Source organism: Guillardia theta (genome assembly GCF_000315625.1).
Source record: "Guillardia theta CCMP2712 unplaced genomic scaffold GUITHscaffold_7, whole genome shotgun sequence".
Classification (NCBI taxonomy): domain Eukaryota; class Cryptophyceae; order Pyrenomonadales; family Geminigeraceae; genus Guillardia; species Guillardia theta.
Genome location: NW_005434667.1, coordinates 1,180,701 through 1,197,473, shown reverse-complemented (window position 1 = coordinate 1,197,473; position 16,773 = coordinate 1,180,701). Strand labels below are relative to the sequence as shown.

General features: G+C 52.0%; 6 protein-coding genes across 6 annotated transcripts; 4 read left to right on the top strand and 2 right to left on the bottom strand.

The window, feature by feature from the left end:
- Positions 1 to 366: 366 nt before the first annotated feature.
- Positions 367 to 1,358, bottom strand: GUITHDRAFT_52021 (hypothetical protein; the record flags this gene model as incomplete). Its single annotated transcript, XM_005840056.1, has 4 exons — positions 367 to 541; positions 715 to 843; positions 895 to 996; positions 1,270 to 1,358. Coding segments are annotated over 4 exons (495 nt in total), but the record flags the coding sequence as incomplete, so codon positions are not given.
- Positions 1,359 to 4,217: 2,859 nt separating this feature from the next.
- Positions 4,218 to 7,957, top strand: P97D (transitional endoplasmic reticulum ATPase D; the record flags this gene model as incomplete). Its single annotated transcript, XM_005840055.1, has 22 exons — positions 4,218 to 4,307; positions 4,412 to 4,478; positions 4,519 to 4,940; positions 4,984 to 5,058; positions 5,113 to 5,177; positions 5,366 to 5,420; positions 5,570 to 5,649; positions 5,696 to 5,735; positions 5,779 to 5,838; positions 5,884 to 5,947; positions 6,107 to 6,198; positions 6,256 to 6,297; positions 6,343 to 6,453; positions 6,757 to 6,837; positions 6,888 to 6,925; positions 6,973 to 7,029; positions 7,071 to 7,229; positions 7,282 to 7,331; positions 7,381 to 7,425; positions 7,473 to 7,517; positions 7,563 to 7,591; positions 7,772 to 7,957. The coding sequence occupies 22 exons, from the start codon at positions 4,218 to 4,220 to the stop codon at positions 7,955 to 7,957; spliced, it is 1,953 nt and encodes a 650-aa protein (XP_005840112.1).
- A 1-nt stretch (position 7,958) lies between these two features.
- On the bottom strand, positions 7,959 to 8,735 carry GUITHDRAFT_150531 (hypothetical protein; the record flags this gene model as incomplete). The annotated part of the gene is made up of 3 exons (XM_005840054.1): positions 8,095 to 8,735; positions 8,047 to 8,065; positions 7,959 to 7,992 (listed from the first exon to the last, which is right to left on the bottom strand). A coding segment is annotated over exon 1 (524 nt), but the record flags the coding sequence as incomplete, so codon positions are not given.
- Positions 8,736 to 9,378: 643 nt separating this feature from the next.
- GUITHDRAFT_101567 (hypothetical protein) lies at positions 9,379 to 12,131 on the top strand (the record flags this gene model as incomplete). The annotated part of the gene is made up of 11 exons (XM_005840053.1): positions 9,379 to 9,656; positions 9,705 to 9,783; positions 9,839 to 10,105; positions 10,332 to 10,400; positions 10,456 to 10,469; positions 10,523 to 10,634; positions 10,696 to 10,754; positions 10,806 to 10,872; positions 11,108 to 11,203; positions 11,254 to 11,311; positions 11,587 to 12,131. 11 exons carry the CDS (start codon positions 9,379 to 9,381, stop codon positions 12,129 to 12,131), a joined length of 1,644 nt encoding a protein of 547 aa, XP_005840110.1.
- An 833-nt stretch (positions 12,132 to 12,964) lies between these two features.
- Positions 12,965 to 14,427, top strand: GUITHDRAFT_101566 (hypothetical protein; the record flags this gene model as incomplete). The annotated part of the gene is made up of 8 exons (XM_005840052.1): positions 12,965 to 13,458; positions 13,510 to 13,660; positions 13,705 to 13,783; positions 13,830 to 13,880; positions 13,956 to 13,992; positions 14,044 to 14,165; positions 14,241 to 14,326; positions 14,374 to 14,427. 8 exons carry the CDS (start codon positions 12,965 to 12,967, stop codon positions 14,425 to 14,427), a joined length of 1,074 nt encoding a protein of 357 aa, XP_005840109.1.
- Positions 14,428 to 15,300: 873 nt separating this feature from the next.
- Positions 15,301 to 16,701, top strand: GUITHDRAFT_101565 (hypothetical protein; the record flags this gene model as incomplete). The annotated part of the gene is made up of 9 exons (XM_005840051.1): positions 15,301 to 15,314; positions 15,361 to 15,658; positions 15,712 to 15,784; positions 15,832 to 16,006; positions 16,072 to 16,111; positions 16,157 to 16,297; positions 16,350 to 16,442; positions 16,517 to 16,600; positions 16,648 to 16,701. The coding sequence occupies 9 exons, from the start codon at positions 15,301 to 15,303 to the stop codon at positions 16,699 to 16,701; spliced, it is 972 nt and encodes a 323-aa protein (XP_005840108.1).
- Positions 16,702 to 16,773: the final 72 nt, after the last annotated feature.

Here is a 16,773-nt window from a genome sequence, read left to right as displayed (position 1 = left end):
GTCGCCCGCTGCCCTCACCACTACCACGGGCGTGAAGTTGTTGACCCCATCCAGTCGAGGGACTGTGTGCACGACAACCTGCAGCGGCCGTTAGCTTGACAAGGCATGCCGCGCATGCCCACCTGGAGGATGCGGAAAGTTTTCTGGACGATGCGGGAGGTGAGAGCGTCGGAGAACAGCTCAAGATATCTCTTCTGACTCGCTCCCGACACGCCCTGCTCAGAGCCCCGTCAGACACGCAAGAAGGAGGAGCGATGGGAGGTAGGACAAGGAGCAGGCGGAGATCAACAGGAAATGATAACGATGAGGAGGCGTTGAAGTGGCATTTCAGGTGATACGGGAGAAGGAGGAGGATGCCTGAAGAGGGCCTTCGGGATTGAGAGTTCGTTTCTCCTGGAAGAAGGAAAGAGCTTCCTCTGGAGAGCTCAGGAAGCCGCTGAAGTTGAGGTAGCTGCAGACCATGAGTCCCGTCCTCCCTTTGCCTCCCTTGCAGTGGATGGCAACCACGTTGTCCGGATGCATCAGCAGCCACTTCTGTACACTGCGAGATGGTGAGTTGCTTTAAGAGTCGCAAAGTTTGAGAAGAGGAGAGGCAGTGCTGAGGAGGAGCGAGGAGGAGAGAACGGGAAAGAGAAAGAGCAGGGGAGGAGGAGCAGGGAGGGGGAGCAAAAGATGGGGAGTGGGGGGGGGGGAGGTAGATGCTGGGGTTGGGACCTGTAGCAGAACCGCATCATCTGCCTCAAGCTGGGGGGCTGGTGGTCATTGCAGGGCAACCACTCCATCCTGCCGTCGAACTTGCTAGCGCTGTAGTTCTTCTCAACACAAAGGTTGTAAACTTTATACCTGATGCTGTCAGTTAGCACCTCTCCTCCTTTCCCTCCCGATCACAACTACCTCCCCGTGTGCTTCTCGTCCAGAAATTGTTTGACGATTCGCAAGTCATTCCTAACGGCAAGAGAAAATTCCCCTGCAAAGCGAAGTAGCGAAGTTAGGTAGCTAGAGATGGAGGAAGGAAATAGCCTAAGACGAAGCAAACGGAGAAGAGAACATGAGGGTAGTGGGAGCAGCAGGCAGCAGCAGCAGAGGACGAGGACGAGGACGAGGAAGAAGAACAGGACAAGGAGGACGAGGAGGAACAGGAGCGGAGGAGGAAGAGGAAGGCCATGCACCTATGCTGTCATATCCGGGAAATGCCATGGCAATCACACTGCAATGACAGCAAGTCGATCAATTTTTTCTTTGTGATTGAAATTCAACGGCAAAGGTCACCGAGGGGTGATGTAAGTGAGGTCTAAGTTGTACTTGCCGTCCATATACCTCCTCCTGTTCCCCGACACAATCTTCCTCGAAGCGTTGAACAAAGTGTTCTGAACTTTCCACTGCAGGGAGTCAGAAGAAGGCAAGGTAGCACTGACAAGTACCAGCGTCTCGTTCTTGGGTTTTAATCTCGCTGGCGTTGCTGAGGTAAGCTGACACATCCATCGAATCCGCTCTTCCGGTGTCCGGGAGGCTAAGACAAGCTCTTTCCTATCCGAGTCAACACTAGTATCTATCATAAGAGTATTCCTATTCTTCTTTTCTTCTGCCCTCCCATCCATCCTCCCCGACTTATCCACGTAAACTACCATGAAGGGAAAATGCCCTTCACCATCATAGTCTTCCAACGCGTGACACTCGACGATGGAGTGAAGGTTGCACAGGGTGACTGCACTACCTGAGTTGCTCTCACTCACGTAGTTGAGGTTTCCTATCCCATCGAGGATCAGAAGACGTTCTTCAGACGCATCATGATCCCGCTGCAACTTTTCTTTGGAGGACCTGTGCACGTATCCCTTGTGGATGAACCTCCTTGACTCCAGCATCTCCTCGCGCACGAAACGCGCTTGCCTCCGCCCGAAGTCAGCTTCGTAATCTTTCTCTGTTAGCGTCCCCTCCTCCTTCCGCCGGATCCAAGAATCCGTTCTTCGGTCAATCTGATTCGACGCCTTCTCCCTTTCGGCAAGAAGGTCGTTCATGATCTCAAGGCCGAACAGCACGAGCTGCCTGTGATCGTGCTTTCCCTTTGCCTTGGGGCTTTCCTTCTGCACGGGATAGAGCTTCAAGGAAGGAGGTTTACGCAGTCCCTTGCGCTTCCTTCCTTCCTTCTGTGAACTGACCATGGGGGAGTTTTCTAACAAGATGCCTGTTGTCTCAGCGACTTGACCAGGGCTGTTCATGTTGATTCCTTCATCAGAATCTTCGTTAGACACCTCATCTTGGTCAGACAGCTCAGGGGCAGCCATCAGTTGTCTCTTCGCATGCTGGAACCCTTGCTCCAACGGAGGTGGCCTGGACTTCTGTAACTGTTTGGGTTCGAGGAAGACGAGAGAGGAATTAGCAGTTTCCGGGTCGCCGTTGAAAGTGAGCATAGGAGAGACCTCTTTCTTCTTCAGCTCCGACGCCAAATCTTCATCTGGTAGTGTCTGCCTGGCGATCTCCGTCAGCAACAAGTCGCCTCCATTTCCAGCTTCGGGTTGGTTCGGCGTAGATGGAGGTGAATCCGGGCATGTGGGAGGCTCGGAGAAATGCCGAGTTGCGATGGCAAAATTTCCCTCGAAACGGACAGTCTTGTTGGTATTGCCTGCTTTCTTTTCCTTCAAATGTGGCAATAGAACACCTTTCTGCGAATCATACGAGCTTGGCGAATGAGTGGCAGGCACATTGAACGATCTCCATCTTTCAGCTATCGCGGAAATGCTTCCATGGCTATTCTCGTCTATCATCGCTTCGTCGGAAAGAATGATGTCTACATCAGTAACAATTCACAACGTTGCACGTCGCAAAAAGTGCTCATTTTCAGCCAGTATCAAAAATGTTGCAAATAATCGTTCCACACGCGTTGTCTGCTCCGCGATGCGGGGAACAGGAGAGAGAGACGCGGGGGGAGAGAGATCAGAGGACTATGGTGGGCACGGGACGAGGAACGAGGGCTAGCCCATGCCACCGAAATGAGTGCTGAAGCTGTCGCTGCATGGAAAGCACCGGTCGCCGACACCACGTCTTTTCGATATCTTTAAAACAGAGTTGTATTCTCACCAGTAGCATTTCAATTTCTAAATATTTTTAAAATTCATTAAATGTTTATAGTTTTATAATTAGCGACGCTTTTACTCCTTTGACGGCCGACAGATCGCAGGCTGGGGGGACAAACCCCAACTACCCCAGCCCCCGACCCCATACCACCCTACAGCATCCCACCCCACCCCCCATTGAAATAAACTTTCGCAGCCCACCCGTATGTTCTCCGGAAAACTTTACTACCCCCACCCCACCCTCAGCGCCCGGAGTTCCTCAGCCCTTTCGTTTCCACAACCCCCCACCCTCAATTCAGCTTTTGTTTTCTCGGATTTCCACCAGGTACTGGCGCTTTTGCCGGTACACTATTTGCTGATACGGCCCACCCCTACCTCATAGTATTTCCGTTCAAGTCCCAGGTCCATTTGACCTACGGAATCAATAATTACTTTTAATAATAAAAATAAATATACATGTGATTGGGAACAGCCAGCCAGGCTGCCTCAGAGAAAGTCAGTGGGACCTCAAACTCTCAGGCATGTCGGGTGAGCGGTCGCAATGGACGGGAAAGAAGCGACAGCTGAGAAGATGAGCAGAAGGAGAATGGAATGACAAGAAAAGTAGAGAAAAGACGAGAAGAGCCTGACAAACGCGACAGGTCAACCTTGAAAGGTAAAGAACGTGATCAAGACAAGGAGCTTGACGCTTATGAGCTCCGCTGAACTGCCAAGATAACTTGCTCGGTCACTCGAGTAGCTTCCGATCAATTATCGAGTTTGACGAGGTGCCGTCAAGATATGTTACGATGCGTCGCTTTCATCCCGGGGCCTTCCGACGGGGTGAGCATTGGTCGGGTATCGCTACCTCTCACTCTCGTCCATGTCTAGGGCACGGGACGATGCCGTCTGTCTACCTCCTCGCTCCATCTGCTGCAGGCTGTCCCAGGAGACGCGTTGGCAGTCACGTTGGAAGGATCGCAGATGACGTACGTCTGCTCTGCGTCGAAACAGCCAGGCAAGGAGGACATGCGCTGTGAGGAGGGGCTGAAGAGACGCAGAGCTTCCCGATGACCTCGTCCTCTTTGATGGGTGTGTGGAGCTACACCGCAGCCTCCCTTCTGCTGCCTCCTTGAACAAAGTGCCGCTGCCTTCCCACACGAAGACATGGAGCGGAAAGTGTCTGGGAACGGCTTGTGTGCGGCTACTTGCGAGGAGCGTCGGAATCGCGAGTGTCGTCCGATTAAACTGCGATGGGTTCGAAGAAGATCCGCCACCGCAAGTTCGTGTTGCAATTTCCTCAGCACTTGAACGACATGTCGTGCTTCTTGCTCTATCTCTGAACCTGATCGTGCTGCCAGGTCCTCACCAAGGACGCTGTCTTGCACGTGCCGTCGGCAGGTGCTCCTCAATCTCGTTGCCTCCTCGGTGCCTTGTGAGGGTATGCGCTGACATGCACGTCGCTCAGGGAAGATTGTCGTAACGAGCTGTGTGCCGGAGAATGGGGCCGTGACTGTGTTGAAGAAGACAAGAATCATCTTCGAGGGAGCAAGAGCCGGACCTCGCCTCTCCGACAGCTTGCTGAGATCTCCCGGTCAGAGCGAGAACGAGGAGGCGATTTCTTTCTCCTCCCCGGTCGTGTCAACTCCCGTACAAGAGCGAAGTGCGCAGAAGAGTGCGATGATGACTCGAGCTGAGGTCAAGAAGGCGATAGCGGACGCGAGCATCGACCTTCCTTTCTCACCGCACTCTCCTCTTGTATCCCGCAGTCTGTCAGGACTGCAGCTCACAAGCAACACTGCAAAGGTTGAGCATGAATTCTTCGGTTCTCCACAGGTTGTGTCGCAGCTGCGAGACATGTGCTCTATGATCTTCCATCAGAGGGACAAGGTCTCGATCTCCCTTGCAAACCCCTGGGTAACTCTTGTATAAGGTTGAGACCATGGGGATAAGACCGTCCTCGGGCATTCTTGTGATCGGAGCCAAGGGAACAGGAAAATCTGTACTGGTGAGAGGGTGAGAGATGTACGAGTCCATCATGATGATCAAATGCTGATATCAGGTCAAATCTCTCTCGTTGGAATTCGCTGCTCAGCTCTTCACCGTGAGCACCAATGAGATGCGCCGGTGAATATCATGACGTGCAATGTCACTTAAAGGTGCGGCCGCATCAAGTCTATAGAGGTGCGGCAGGCGAGGGAGAAGAGTTGATCCGAGAAGTGTTTTGGAACGCCTTGAAGGCAGGACGAGCGATCATTCACTTCAAGTCAGCACAAGCAACAACGAGGGATTCGAAGATCTGAAGTCACTCACAGGGACATTGACGTTCTCTGTCCTTCAAGGGCGCAGGGAAGGGACAAGGAAGCCCGGGTATTGTCTCGAGCATGTTGAGCTGCCCACCTGAGGTAGTTTCAGACGGTAGCTCAGCTCCTGTCACTGATGGATGGCGTTGACGCCAAGACATCGCGAGTCAGCTGCTCTCTGCTTCCTCTCTCTTGGTCTTAACTTGAGCGCTGCAGAAAATGCTCCTCATCGTCGGCAGCACGGGCAACCCAGACGCCATCGACATCGCGCTGAGACGACCTGGGCGATTCGACAGGTTGCTGGCCCTGGTTCGTGCGATGAAGATGACGTGGCATGAGCAGCGAGGTCGCCTTGGAAGCACCTGACGTCCAGGAGCGACTTGTTAGTCCATCACAAGGAGAATCGCGATGCTGAGGCCTTGCAGGTCCTGCTGGAGAAGTTCGTGGGTAGCATGCAGTTACATCCCTCGGTCTCGACACGAGAAGTGATAAGATCCTTTCACTTGGCCTGCTCTCTGACTGATGCACAGTTAGCAAAGATGACAGTCGGTTACGTCGGTGCAAATTTGAAATCCCTCTGCTCTCAAGCTGCTGGTAAACCATTGATACGATTGTCAAGCTCTTGAATGTGAACGTGAACTCATTCACTGTGACCTCAAATTCGAACATTATGATCGCCTGTAGTCATTTCCTCGTGTTTGCGATGTGCAATTCACAGTTTCCGACAATGATTTGACTGACATGTCGAAATAGGAAACTGTATTCTTAGGCACGCATCTGAGGGAGACATTCATACTGGATCTCACGCTGTAATGCATTCTGATTTCTTGGATGCGATGAGACAGGTGAATCGCCTGGTAGTGTCTTGTTGTCCTCAATGTCAAGAAGAATCTCTTGTGCAGATTTCGATACCTGTTCATAGAGACTTTCAAATTCAAGTCACGGTGAGTTGTTTGAAGTCTGCAACTGCTAGATGATTCGGTCGGCAGTCAACAGACGAGTCGCAGTCGATGTCTTCTCTCGGGGGGATGGAGGGGGTCAAAGAAGCCTTGAGGCGGGTTGAGTTCTGCGCTTCTTCTTCTCTTTCGTTTCCTAAAGTGGTTTCAAGGCGATCGAGTGGCCTCTGACTAAAGCCGAAAGCTTTAGACGAATGAACGTTCGCCCCTCTCGGTAGTTCTCCTTTCAAGCCTGGCGTTGCCTTCCCTCCTTCGCCTGGCTTCCATCCTCTGGCTTGGCCCTCCTTGCCTGACTTGCTCCCGTGCCTCCCACGCTCTCAATGCATTTCGTGCCTGTGTTCAGTGATAAGATGATTAGAGGGGTTCTGCTCTACGGAGTGCCAGGATGTGGCAAGACATCGCTGGTGCAGGGACGGTTGATGTTGGCTTGGATTCACTTTCTGACAGGTTCGGTCCTTGGCTGGGCTGGTGGGTCTGGGGTTCGTCAAGGCTTCGGGATCAGAGTTGTTTTCTGCGTATCTGGGAGAAGTGAGAGGCGAAGAAGGGGCGTGTGTGCTTGTTGATCGCATTGGCCTCAGAGTGAAGCTATCCTACGGCAACTCTTCCGACGTGCAAGGTACTATCATGCACTTCCTGCCCATGGTCAACCCCTGGGTTGCGCAGGCGTATGAAGCCGTGTATCTTGTTCCTCGATGAGATCGACGCGATCGTTGGCAAGAGGTTCCCTCCTCCGCCCAAGGCTCCGACTGATCGTCTTGCAGGAGTCTGGATGGCTCCGGGGATGGTACTGAGGCGAACGGAGTGCAGCAGCGCGTCCTCTCGACGTTGCTGAACGAGATGGACGGAGTTGACTCGAGCGGAGGAGTTGTCGTGGTCGGAGCCACCAACAGACTGGACATGATCGACGCTGCACTCCTTCGGTCATGAGCAGTTGAGCTGGCTGTGTAGCTGGGAGTGACCAAAGTTTTGCAGACCCGGGAGATTTGACGTTGTGCTTGAGGTTCCTGTGCCTGACTCACATGGTGGGAGGGATACGTCAGACTTCTCCTACCTGACAATGTGACTGCGCAGAACGACAAGAAATCCTTGCAACATGCTCCAGGAGGCTGCCAATATGTGAGGTGTGATGAGTTCTTACTGGAATGAAGTCTCTCCAGCTGCAGATGTGGATCTCAAGACGATGAGCGACAAGACGGAAGGATATACAGGTTCACTCTCCTTGCTGGTCTGTTTGTGGTCTGACCTTCCCCCAGGAGCGGAAATCAATCGCCTCGTGGTGGAGGTAGGAGAAGGATGGAAGCGGAGGGGGAGGGGGAGGGGGAGGAGGAGAAGGATGGATGGGGGCGGGGGGGGGGCGGGGGGACGAAGAGAGAGACGCATGAGACAGAGAGGAACAAGGAGAGGAACAAGGAGGAGAGGAACAGGAGAGAGAGGTAGCATTTCTTCGCTCACAATGTTTCAGGCAGCGATGGTCTGTCTGCGGGAGAACATGGAGAACGAGCTTGTCTCGCACTCTCACTTCCTGGAAGCGCTGCGGCGAGTCCGTCCAGCCCTTCTCACCGGCGCGTTCGACTCCTACACGACAGCAGGGAGAGAGACAATGAGAGGGAAAGGGCAAGAGGAGAGGGAAAGGGCAGGAGGGTTGTGATGCTTCAGCTGATGATTCAATCGAATAGATATTACAAAGTAGATACAAAAACTGTCTGGCAGCACGTGATCAGCCAAACGCTTTACGCTGCTGGAAGCTTAACACGTTATTTCTTCTTGTTCTTGTTCTTCTTGGCGCCATCCTCCTCGTTCGATTCTGCATATACATCGACTCCTCCTTCGTTCGTAACCCCTTCAGGCCCGCCATCTTCTCCGTCCTTGTTGCCATTAAGCGAGATGTTCTTTACATCGGACGCAAGCTGGTCCGCTGCTTCCCTGTTCTTCTTCTTCCTTGGGTGATCTCGAAGATCTTTTCGCATGTCATATGCATCCTCATCGTCTGCATAATAACTCTTCTCTATGTCATGAACCTGGAAGCCCAGCGTCTCGCTGTAAAGGTGGAAAGCAGCACGATTGCTCTTTCGAACATGCAGAGAAACATACTCAGCGTCAAAGCATTCCACCATGTCGTACTCTGCAGCCTTCATGAGCCTCGTGGCAAGCCCAAGCTTGCGATGCGAGCGGAGGACAGCAAGTGAGGTGATGTGGCCGTGGCTCTCCGAGGCATCCTCTTCCATCTTGGCCATGACGTAGCCCACGATCTTCTTGGAAGAGTCCTCGGCGACGTGGAGGAGCTGGGGCCAAGAGAAGATATGGTAGAAGTAGTACTTGAGCTGGTAGTTCTCGGGGAGGCAGGCGAGGTTACACGCCTGCATCTCAAGCAGATCCTCCACCCGCGCCCGCCGAATGTTCACCATGCCCTCGTGCGCCTCACCCGTCTAGCTCAGGGGGGGTACTCTCAAAGCGCAGGTAGCAGGGGTAGCTAACATCAAGTGGTGCTTTGATTTTAGGGGGTACAAGCCTATGAACTTGGTGGGTAGGGTAGCCTCCGTAGTTTCGCCGCCGAAGTTCAGCGCCCCGGAGTTGGCAGTAGCAGTACACCGTGGGGCCGGCCCTGGCCGCAGGCCGGGCGGCAGGAGACTATGCCATGATGATGAGTCTAGGCCGCGATGGCCGGGCTCCGCCGGAACTCCCTGGGGGGCAAACTGCAAGCAGGAACTGCAAGCAGGAAGATCCGAGGGCATCCGACGGTAATGTGCTCACCATCCGATGATCAGTGCTGGCGATGGGCCCGAAGTTTGGCGCCGGGGATGATGCGTTGCGGCGCTTTCTGCAACGGTGACCATTCTATCATGGATGGCTGGCGGATCCGACTCCGCCCAGCAGATGTCCGAGCACCCGGGCCTAGCCGGACCCCGGGCCGGCCCCGCCGCGGTAACTTGGGCCACTGAGGAAACTGCGCCGGGAAGCGGCTCCCAGAGTCCGGCCTAAAACTTTGACAAGTTTGACTAGCCAGTGGCATGGAGGAGAGCCTCTGAGAGAAGACTACTTAGAGGCGGCAAGCAGAGTCACGTTGCCGGGATGGCGCCCGGGGGAGAGGACGATGTGCGAGTAAAGAGAGCTCTGAGAAGAACCCAGGAGGCGCTTGAGGCAGCATCTCTAGAGCTTGCGGCCTTGAAGGAGCAGCACAAGAAGGAAAAGATGAAATGCCTGCAGCTTGAGCTCTCCCTGCAGGAGGAAAGGAGGCTACGGCAAGGAGCGGTACACGACGCAACCTCTGTCGCTCAGTTTGAGGCAAGGATGGCCAAGGCCATGGAAGAGGAGCTGGCAGACATTCGGAGAAGAGAGCAAGAACTCAGGTAGTGACGGCCTCAGCTTCTGAGCTGATCCAAGGATGGTGCTGGCAGGGCTGAGCTGAACCGTGTGCAAGCAGCTAGTGAGGTGGCAAAGTTCGAGAGGCTGCCTCATGATTGGCCAACCGTCAAGGTGAGGCTGAGATGTTCTTGTGCATGTTGGAATAGAAACCAGTGGTCCATGACAGGCTTTGTGGCTGGGGGTGGAGCAGAAGAAAGAACAGTTCAACTCCAGAGAGCGACTGTACGCCTCACTGCTCGAAAATTTTAAGAGACAAACAGAGATCCTCAAGCAAGAGATCCGGATATCTAGGCTGGACCTGATGGACATCATAGAGTCTGTTCATGCATGGCACCAAGAAAACATTCAAAGGGAGAACACCTACATCTCGAACATTCTTAAGCTCGAAGATCGACATGTGCTCTTGCAAAACGAAATACACAGCGCAAGAGAGGTAAGACCATGTTTACTTCTGAAAGTTTCAACTGTGGCAAAAAGCTGATAAAGGGAGCAGGCTTGGAAATATGCTGAGAATGAAAGGATCGAAATGGAGAATGAAGTTGTAGAACTTCGTCGCAGATTGAGTGAGTGTTCCCCAGCATTGGATTTGGTAAGCATGAAAATCTCTCGAGAGGTTTCGAAACGCCCCCGCGATTTCGTCTGAACTTTGAATACCGCAGGAGAGACAAAAGAATGCAAGCTTGCAAGAGAGTCTGAAACAAGCGCTTGAGGATTCGCTCTTGTACGAGGTCGGTTGCTAGCCATCGTTGAAAGACTCTGACCTGTCTGTCTACTGCTTAACAGTCTTTGTTTCGAAGGTAGATACAGATCTTGTAAGGTTCTTCAGTTTTGCGTGATCTCGATGACCCAGGAGCAAGTCGAGACTAGTCACTTTGGAGAAAGAGAAATCGACCATTCGTGAAAAAGCACTTGAGTTGTATCAGAAAGCGGAGCTGCAAAAGGCGAAGCCTCTCTTTGAAATGGTTGAATATGACAAAACTTCACACTCTTGTTCAATGGGATCTGATGCTGTTCGTTTCTCAGCTTCTGGAATTGAATTCGAGTGACCAGGAAGCACTTGCCTGTTACCAACAGATTCTCCAGTAAGGATTGGATCAAAGACCTTGCAAAGAGAAATCTTACACCCCTGAAAGGTCTGAGACAATTTTGAATGATCAAAGAAAGAGAATCTTAACGAAGACAAGTCAATATACACTTCAGGTTTGACAATGGATGTGAACTATGTGGCCGAAATATCATCGCAGATTTTGGGTCAAGTGAGCCATCTAAATTCTGAAGACGGTAAAACCGGAGAATATTTACAGGTTACTTTCAATTCATGAATGTTACAAACAAATTGAACAAAAAGATATTAGGAGCAAAGCTCGATCGACAAAGCCATTCAGGTTCAAATCTGCAGCGTGGAAAAGATTCTCTCCTAAGCCTTTTGCACCAGGAAAATGAGGTTTCAGATGCGCTTCTGACCAAAGTTTGGGATGGGTATGAGAAGGCCATGAAGTTGCTGAAAGAAAAAGTGCAAGAAACGTATCTGGTCGATCAGGTCAAATGCTCAGATGCGGTCAAATGCTGATAATGCTGCAGGAGGATGCGTTAAACGAACTGTCACCTCAGCTAGAAGAGTTGCAAGAGCAACAAGCGAGTATGCGAAGAATTCGAGCATTTGACCTCATCGAGCCATCGGTTTGTCCTTCAATAACGGTTCTTTGGATTTGCTAACTTTGCTACGACAAGAACGAAAAATCCAAGATGCTGTCACTTCAGGTATATGCCAGGCGAAGTGACCTCCCTTGCTGAGCTATCGAAGCAAGCAAACGAGGAAGCCAAACACAGGACGGAAGGCTTGTCGAAGACCCTAGAGAAGTGATCCCCTATCTTCGTGTCAAGTGCTTATATCGCTCACTGATGTTCTTATAGACAAAAACATTCAGAGCGACGGGCCAGACTGCTTGTGGCAGGGAAGCGTGTCGAGCGATCCGACGACCATACGGAAGCACAAGGGGCAAACTCAAACTCTTCTGACCCTGAGCATCGAGCCAACCCACCGCCCCTTGTCGAGGCAGCGAGAGGAAGCAGCTTCCATTCAAGTTCCCGAGCGTTCGGCGCCGCTCACTGGGACCCCAATGATGACTCGTCGTTCTCCAAGGTCACTGCACTTACCTTCCCGTGCCGGTGCCAGCTCCTTATTGTCCTCCTCTCTTCAGGTCTACGGCGACCTCGTCCTCGAACTCTCTCGTATCCGTGCGCAACGCAGCCCCGAGCAGACGAGAGAGGTCGAAGGCTTCCCAGCGACATCAGCTGTGCTCGGATCACTCCTCGCCGTCGAGTTTGACAAGGGGAGAGCAAGCGTTCAAAGGCGATGGGACGAAGCTCCTGTCGTCTTCCGAGATCCTCGCTTTGACCAAACCACTGAGGCAAACTTGAATGATGAGGGATGGGCCAAACTGAGAGTAAAACAATGACGTCAGTTGCTAGTATAGTACAAGTCGACCGGTGACCCGGCGGGACTTGCCCGGCCCGCCGGCCGGGGCCAGTGACCGTCCGGTCAGTGATCGCCGGAAAGTCCGGATGGTACTTCCAGACGGAAGTTTGATAGGAGGTCATAGAAATTCTTTAAGAGGTATTAGGAAATATAGGTATGACCCTACCCGATGAAGAAGATATGATCTAGGACCCTGCTATGAGGAGGTGGTGGGTTATCCCAGTGAGAAAGGGGGTCACAGAGCAGTCACAGAGGGTGGTTCCGGTCCTAGGACTTTTTGCGTAGAATAGGTGAGGTAGGACCTCCCCGTTGAAGTCCTAAGCCTACGATATGGCGGGAGGACTGAAGATGCAACATTAGTGAAGCAGAGCAGGAGCACGCAAAGTGAGCAGGTGGAAGAAGATGGCGAGAGTGATTGAGGCATACAGGCTTCGAGTTTAGCGATAGCTTAGGAGAGAACATGCTTGGAAGCATTTGAGGTCTCCAGATCTGAGAACCGCCAGCACGCCTGTTGCTGCTGATCCTGATTAGATTCTTCTGTGCCAAGGCAGCCAAATAGATCGAAGGTAAAGATCGACCCTTCAAGATTCAGGTTGAGACCCCGCAGACAAGCTAGATCGAATGAGCGAAACCTCTTAATGAGGCAGGCTTCGTTATCTGTCTTAGCGCCATCTCCATCAAACGCATCGTTCTAATGTTTCTTTCACCAGCGCCGTACGGATGGAGGGCAACGTTGCCATCGTACCAAGATGGAGGGTTGCGCATGGACATTCTTATAATCAGGGGCAGTTCGACCATTCCCATGTAGCTGTGATGCCCTTGCCGTACCAGCCTGCGAGCAGCAGCCGGTTCATGCCTCAACACCCAGGGACGCAGAACGATCACTACATGGGTGCGCATGCGACGCAAACACCTCATGTTGCGACTCAGGGCGAGCTGGTTTGGATGATGCAGCCGGAAAACGGCATGAATCAAAGCGAACAGCAGCTTCCCCACTCCCATCATCATCACAATCACCAGCACATGTATGCTGCAATGAGTACCGTTACTGACCAATCTCAATATGTGTATGGACCCACAATGGCGCCAAAACCACCAAATGAAGGCAGAGAAGCCAGAGACTTTGTGGTATTGGAGATTGAACGGCGCTTGTGGCTGGCGAGAGAGGACGATCTCAACCGATGTACTGTAGAGGGCGATGAATCGAGCGTATGTCCCGTTTGCCTGGAAGAGATGTTTCTTGGTCAAAGTGTAGTCACCGCGTGCAATCATTGCTTTCACATCGACTGTTGCCGTACCAGTGAGAGGTGAGAGGTTTGGCGTCAAGTTTGCTCCCTCTGTTGATCTTGTTGCTGCAGTGTGGGTATCCGTGATCGGGGTTACTGGTGTTGTCCCTCGTGTCGAGAAGTGATCACGCTCATCAAATCAACAACCGTGCAGAACTCTGCTATAACCTTGCAGCTTGACACAGATCCTGCCAATGGAGGATCACTCCTCGCAATGTTGCAGGTTGTGACTTAGTGTGCGCCATTTCATTTTCTCATCCATCACAGCACAACTTGGGTATGGCAAGTGTTGTGAAGAGCATGCTGTCGCTAGAAGACTACTTGGTTGGCAACTATCTGGGAAGTGGTAAGAGATTGTATGCCTGATTGCTGAGTTCTTACAACGTTGGCAGAGCAAACTGAACTGAACGCGGCAAATGTCTGCATGAGATTGTTCCTCAAGGGTTTGGATTGATATTCTTTTTGACAGGAGGATGGTTCACATGTGATCGATGTAATGCAAAACATGTGCTACTCAGTGCCGTCTGAAACGCAGGCATACGTGCCTGACGGAAGGTGCGGATTTGGTACTGTGCATTCTTTTTGCTGACTTTTGGACAAAACTAGAAGAGATACCATGACGCACTTGAAAACGGAGGAGAATGGATGGGTGCCTGCGCTTTTGTCTGGGGTGGTGGACTTGAAAACCCTGATTGAGTTCGGAGCGGCACAGCCTCAGCTTGGAGCAGGTACGAGCCATGCCAGCTTTCAACAGATACCGACTGTATTTCCGTTTAATGTGTCGTGTTTGATTTTCGTTGCAGATGCCGCAGGCGGACAGCAAGTCGATGAAAGGGTGCGAGACATCGAACGAAGGAAGAAAAGGATGTATCTTCTGGGATTTCTCCTGGTGTGTAGCTAAATCATCTGGATCGATTTACATTAACTTTTGGACAGTTTATCACAGCCAAGATTGTTTTTGTCGTGGTGTTGTGGATGACTGCTGGATGAATCTGGTTTTCTTGTGTTTCTATAATTCACTAGCGGCAGCCTGAAGCTTAGCATATGTTAAGTTAGCGATCCAAAAGGAGTGTCTGGACTTTGCTTGTAGTGTAAGTGCGACTGATTGAAAGAATGTCAATCGTTGGTTCGAAAATCAGAAATTTGTCTGAACTCAACTCTGCAAGTTTGCAACTTCAAGTAGCGGGCCGCGCAGATACCAACTCGCTGCCGGGCCGGGCGCGGCTGCCGTCCGGGCACCGTGGGCCTCTCTTTACTCAAAGTTGAGTTAAAAATCAGTACTGCTGTCCCCCAAACTTAACTGATACCTTCACTTAACTGCGCGCACAACGGCATGACAATTCCCCCGCGCCGGCCCGGAGGCTTGACCCCGTACTGTGAATAGTGACTGTGTCGGATGAAATCCGTTACGAATAATTTACAGGTGTAACGGCAAAGACCTCGAGAGGCGGCCGCCATGGCGCAGGTGAGGAAGGGAATTCCGTGGCGGGAATAGAAGTCATGCCGGGTTGAGATGCGCGTGAATGATAGAACATGTCCTTGTTGAAAATGACACGAAGGTGTCTCAGATTATGTTTGCAAGTGCTGCACATGTCTGAATTCTCTTTCACTTTGCTTGCTTTCTCGGATATTTTTGTTTGTTGTTTTATCTGGAGTGATATGCAATATATTATTTGACACAAGGTCAAGAACAATGGATTTGGGCGAACATGATGTATTGGTTTTCATCAGTTCTGGACTTTGCTGCTCGTAGGAGCTGTTCTTGAGACATCTCTTGCCTTTCAATCACCACTGGGCATCGCTGGTAGACTTGATACGATTAAGATCAAGGGAAGGAGAAATGCCGCTGCCTGCAACGTCGAGATGAAGGATGGGAGGTGACCTCTCGTACGTGGATGTCACACAATACTTACATTCCTGTAGGATTCGCAAGATGATGGGCAAGATTGGGGCTGCTGCAGCGATCTTCGCATCTCCCGCCATGTTCAATGGCGGGAAGGCAGCTTATGCGGTGGAGCAAGCCATGCAAGATCCGAAGATCGTCTTGCCCTCGCAGGAGGCGTATGCAGCAAGAGTGGCAGAGCTAGCGGATCCAAACTTCAAGCCTCTTCCTCTGCGTGTGGTGACCCACCCTGCCTTCATCGGGGGAGCAGGCATAGTCGCAGCTGGAGGAGTGGGTTACATGCTCTATCAGAACGTGGAGAAGAAGAAGGCAGAGCAGGTAGACTCTGGTCGTCCTCTTGCTCTCGCGTGATGAGTGACGTGGATTTGCAGTTGAGGCAGATGCTGTCACAGAAGTCTGGCATCGAGATTGACGCTTCCATCCTTGACGACCCGCGCATCAACCGTTAGCACATGCTGCACATGTTCTCTTAGCCTGACATGCGCAATCAGGACCAGGAGCAAAGACGTTTCAGTACACTAATGCTCCGCAGTTCGGAACGTATCGCGCTCCTCCCGAGAAGCTGGTCAAGGACGTTCGCGACAAGTACAATTTCAAGAAGTCAAAGAAGTTGAGCGATGAGGAGTTGGAGAAGATGGCGAAGGATCAAACCAATATGAACTTCAAGTCAGTCTCGAGCTCCCACCTCCTTCTCTCATGCCTTTCTCTCCTCTCTGATCGCCCTCTTGCAGGACCAACAGCACCAAGCAAGCCTCAGGGTCTTCTGCCACGGTACAAGCTGATCGTGTCAGGAGCTTTCCAGCTGAGCGCGAGCAGGTCGAACTGGTGGGCGAGTTTGATGGCCCAAAGACTGGAGACGAGAAGGAGCGCGAGAAGATCATCAGTGACTTCTCCATGGACGATCTCTTGAACAAGGGCATGCAGAATCCCGGGGAGATGGACCCTGAGATGATGGCGGTAACCCCGTGCTGGAGCTGCTTGCTCCTCCTGCTGACCTCTTTATCCTCAGGCTGCTCTCCCCATGCTGCAAGCGCAGTTGTCTGAGGTGCTCAAGGAGGGAGTGAGCCCGGAGGAGGTCGCAGAAGTCAAAAGATCTTTCAAGGTGCGGGAGGGGGAGGGAGTAGAAGCGTTGTTGGAGCGAGCGATGTGCAGAGAGGGTAACTTTGGAATGAACAGGAGATGGGTATCAACCTGGAGGACATGTTCCGCAGCATCGATGAGATGGAGAAGTCAGGACTCGCTAACTCGCTCGGCAAGGAGGTAGGAGCACGTCGCTGCTCCTTCGCGATTTTTGACGCTCGTCCCAGGGGCTCGAGTTCTTCAAGACCCTCAGGAAAATTTTGGAGACCCCGACTAAGTGAGCGCGGAGATTAAAGTTGAACCATGCGACGTGTACGAGAAATAGGGAAAGTAAGTAAGGAGGAAGGTGGATC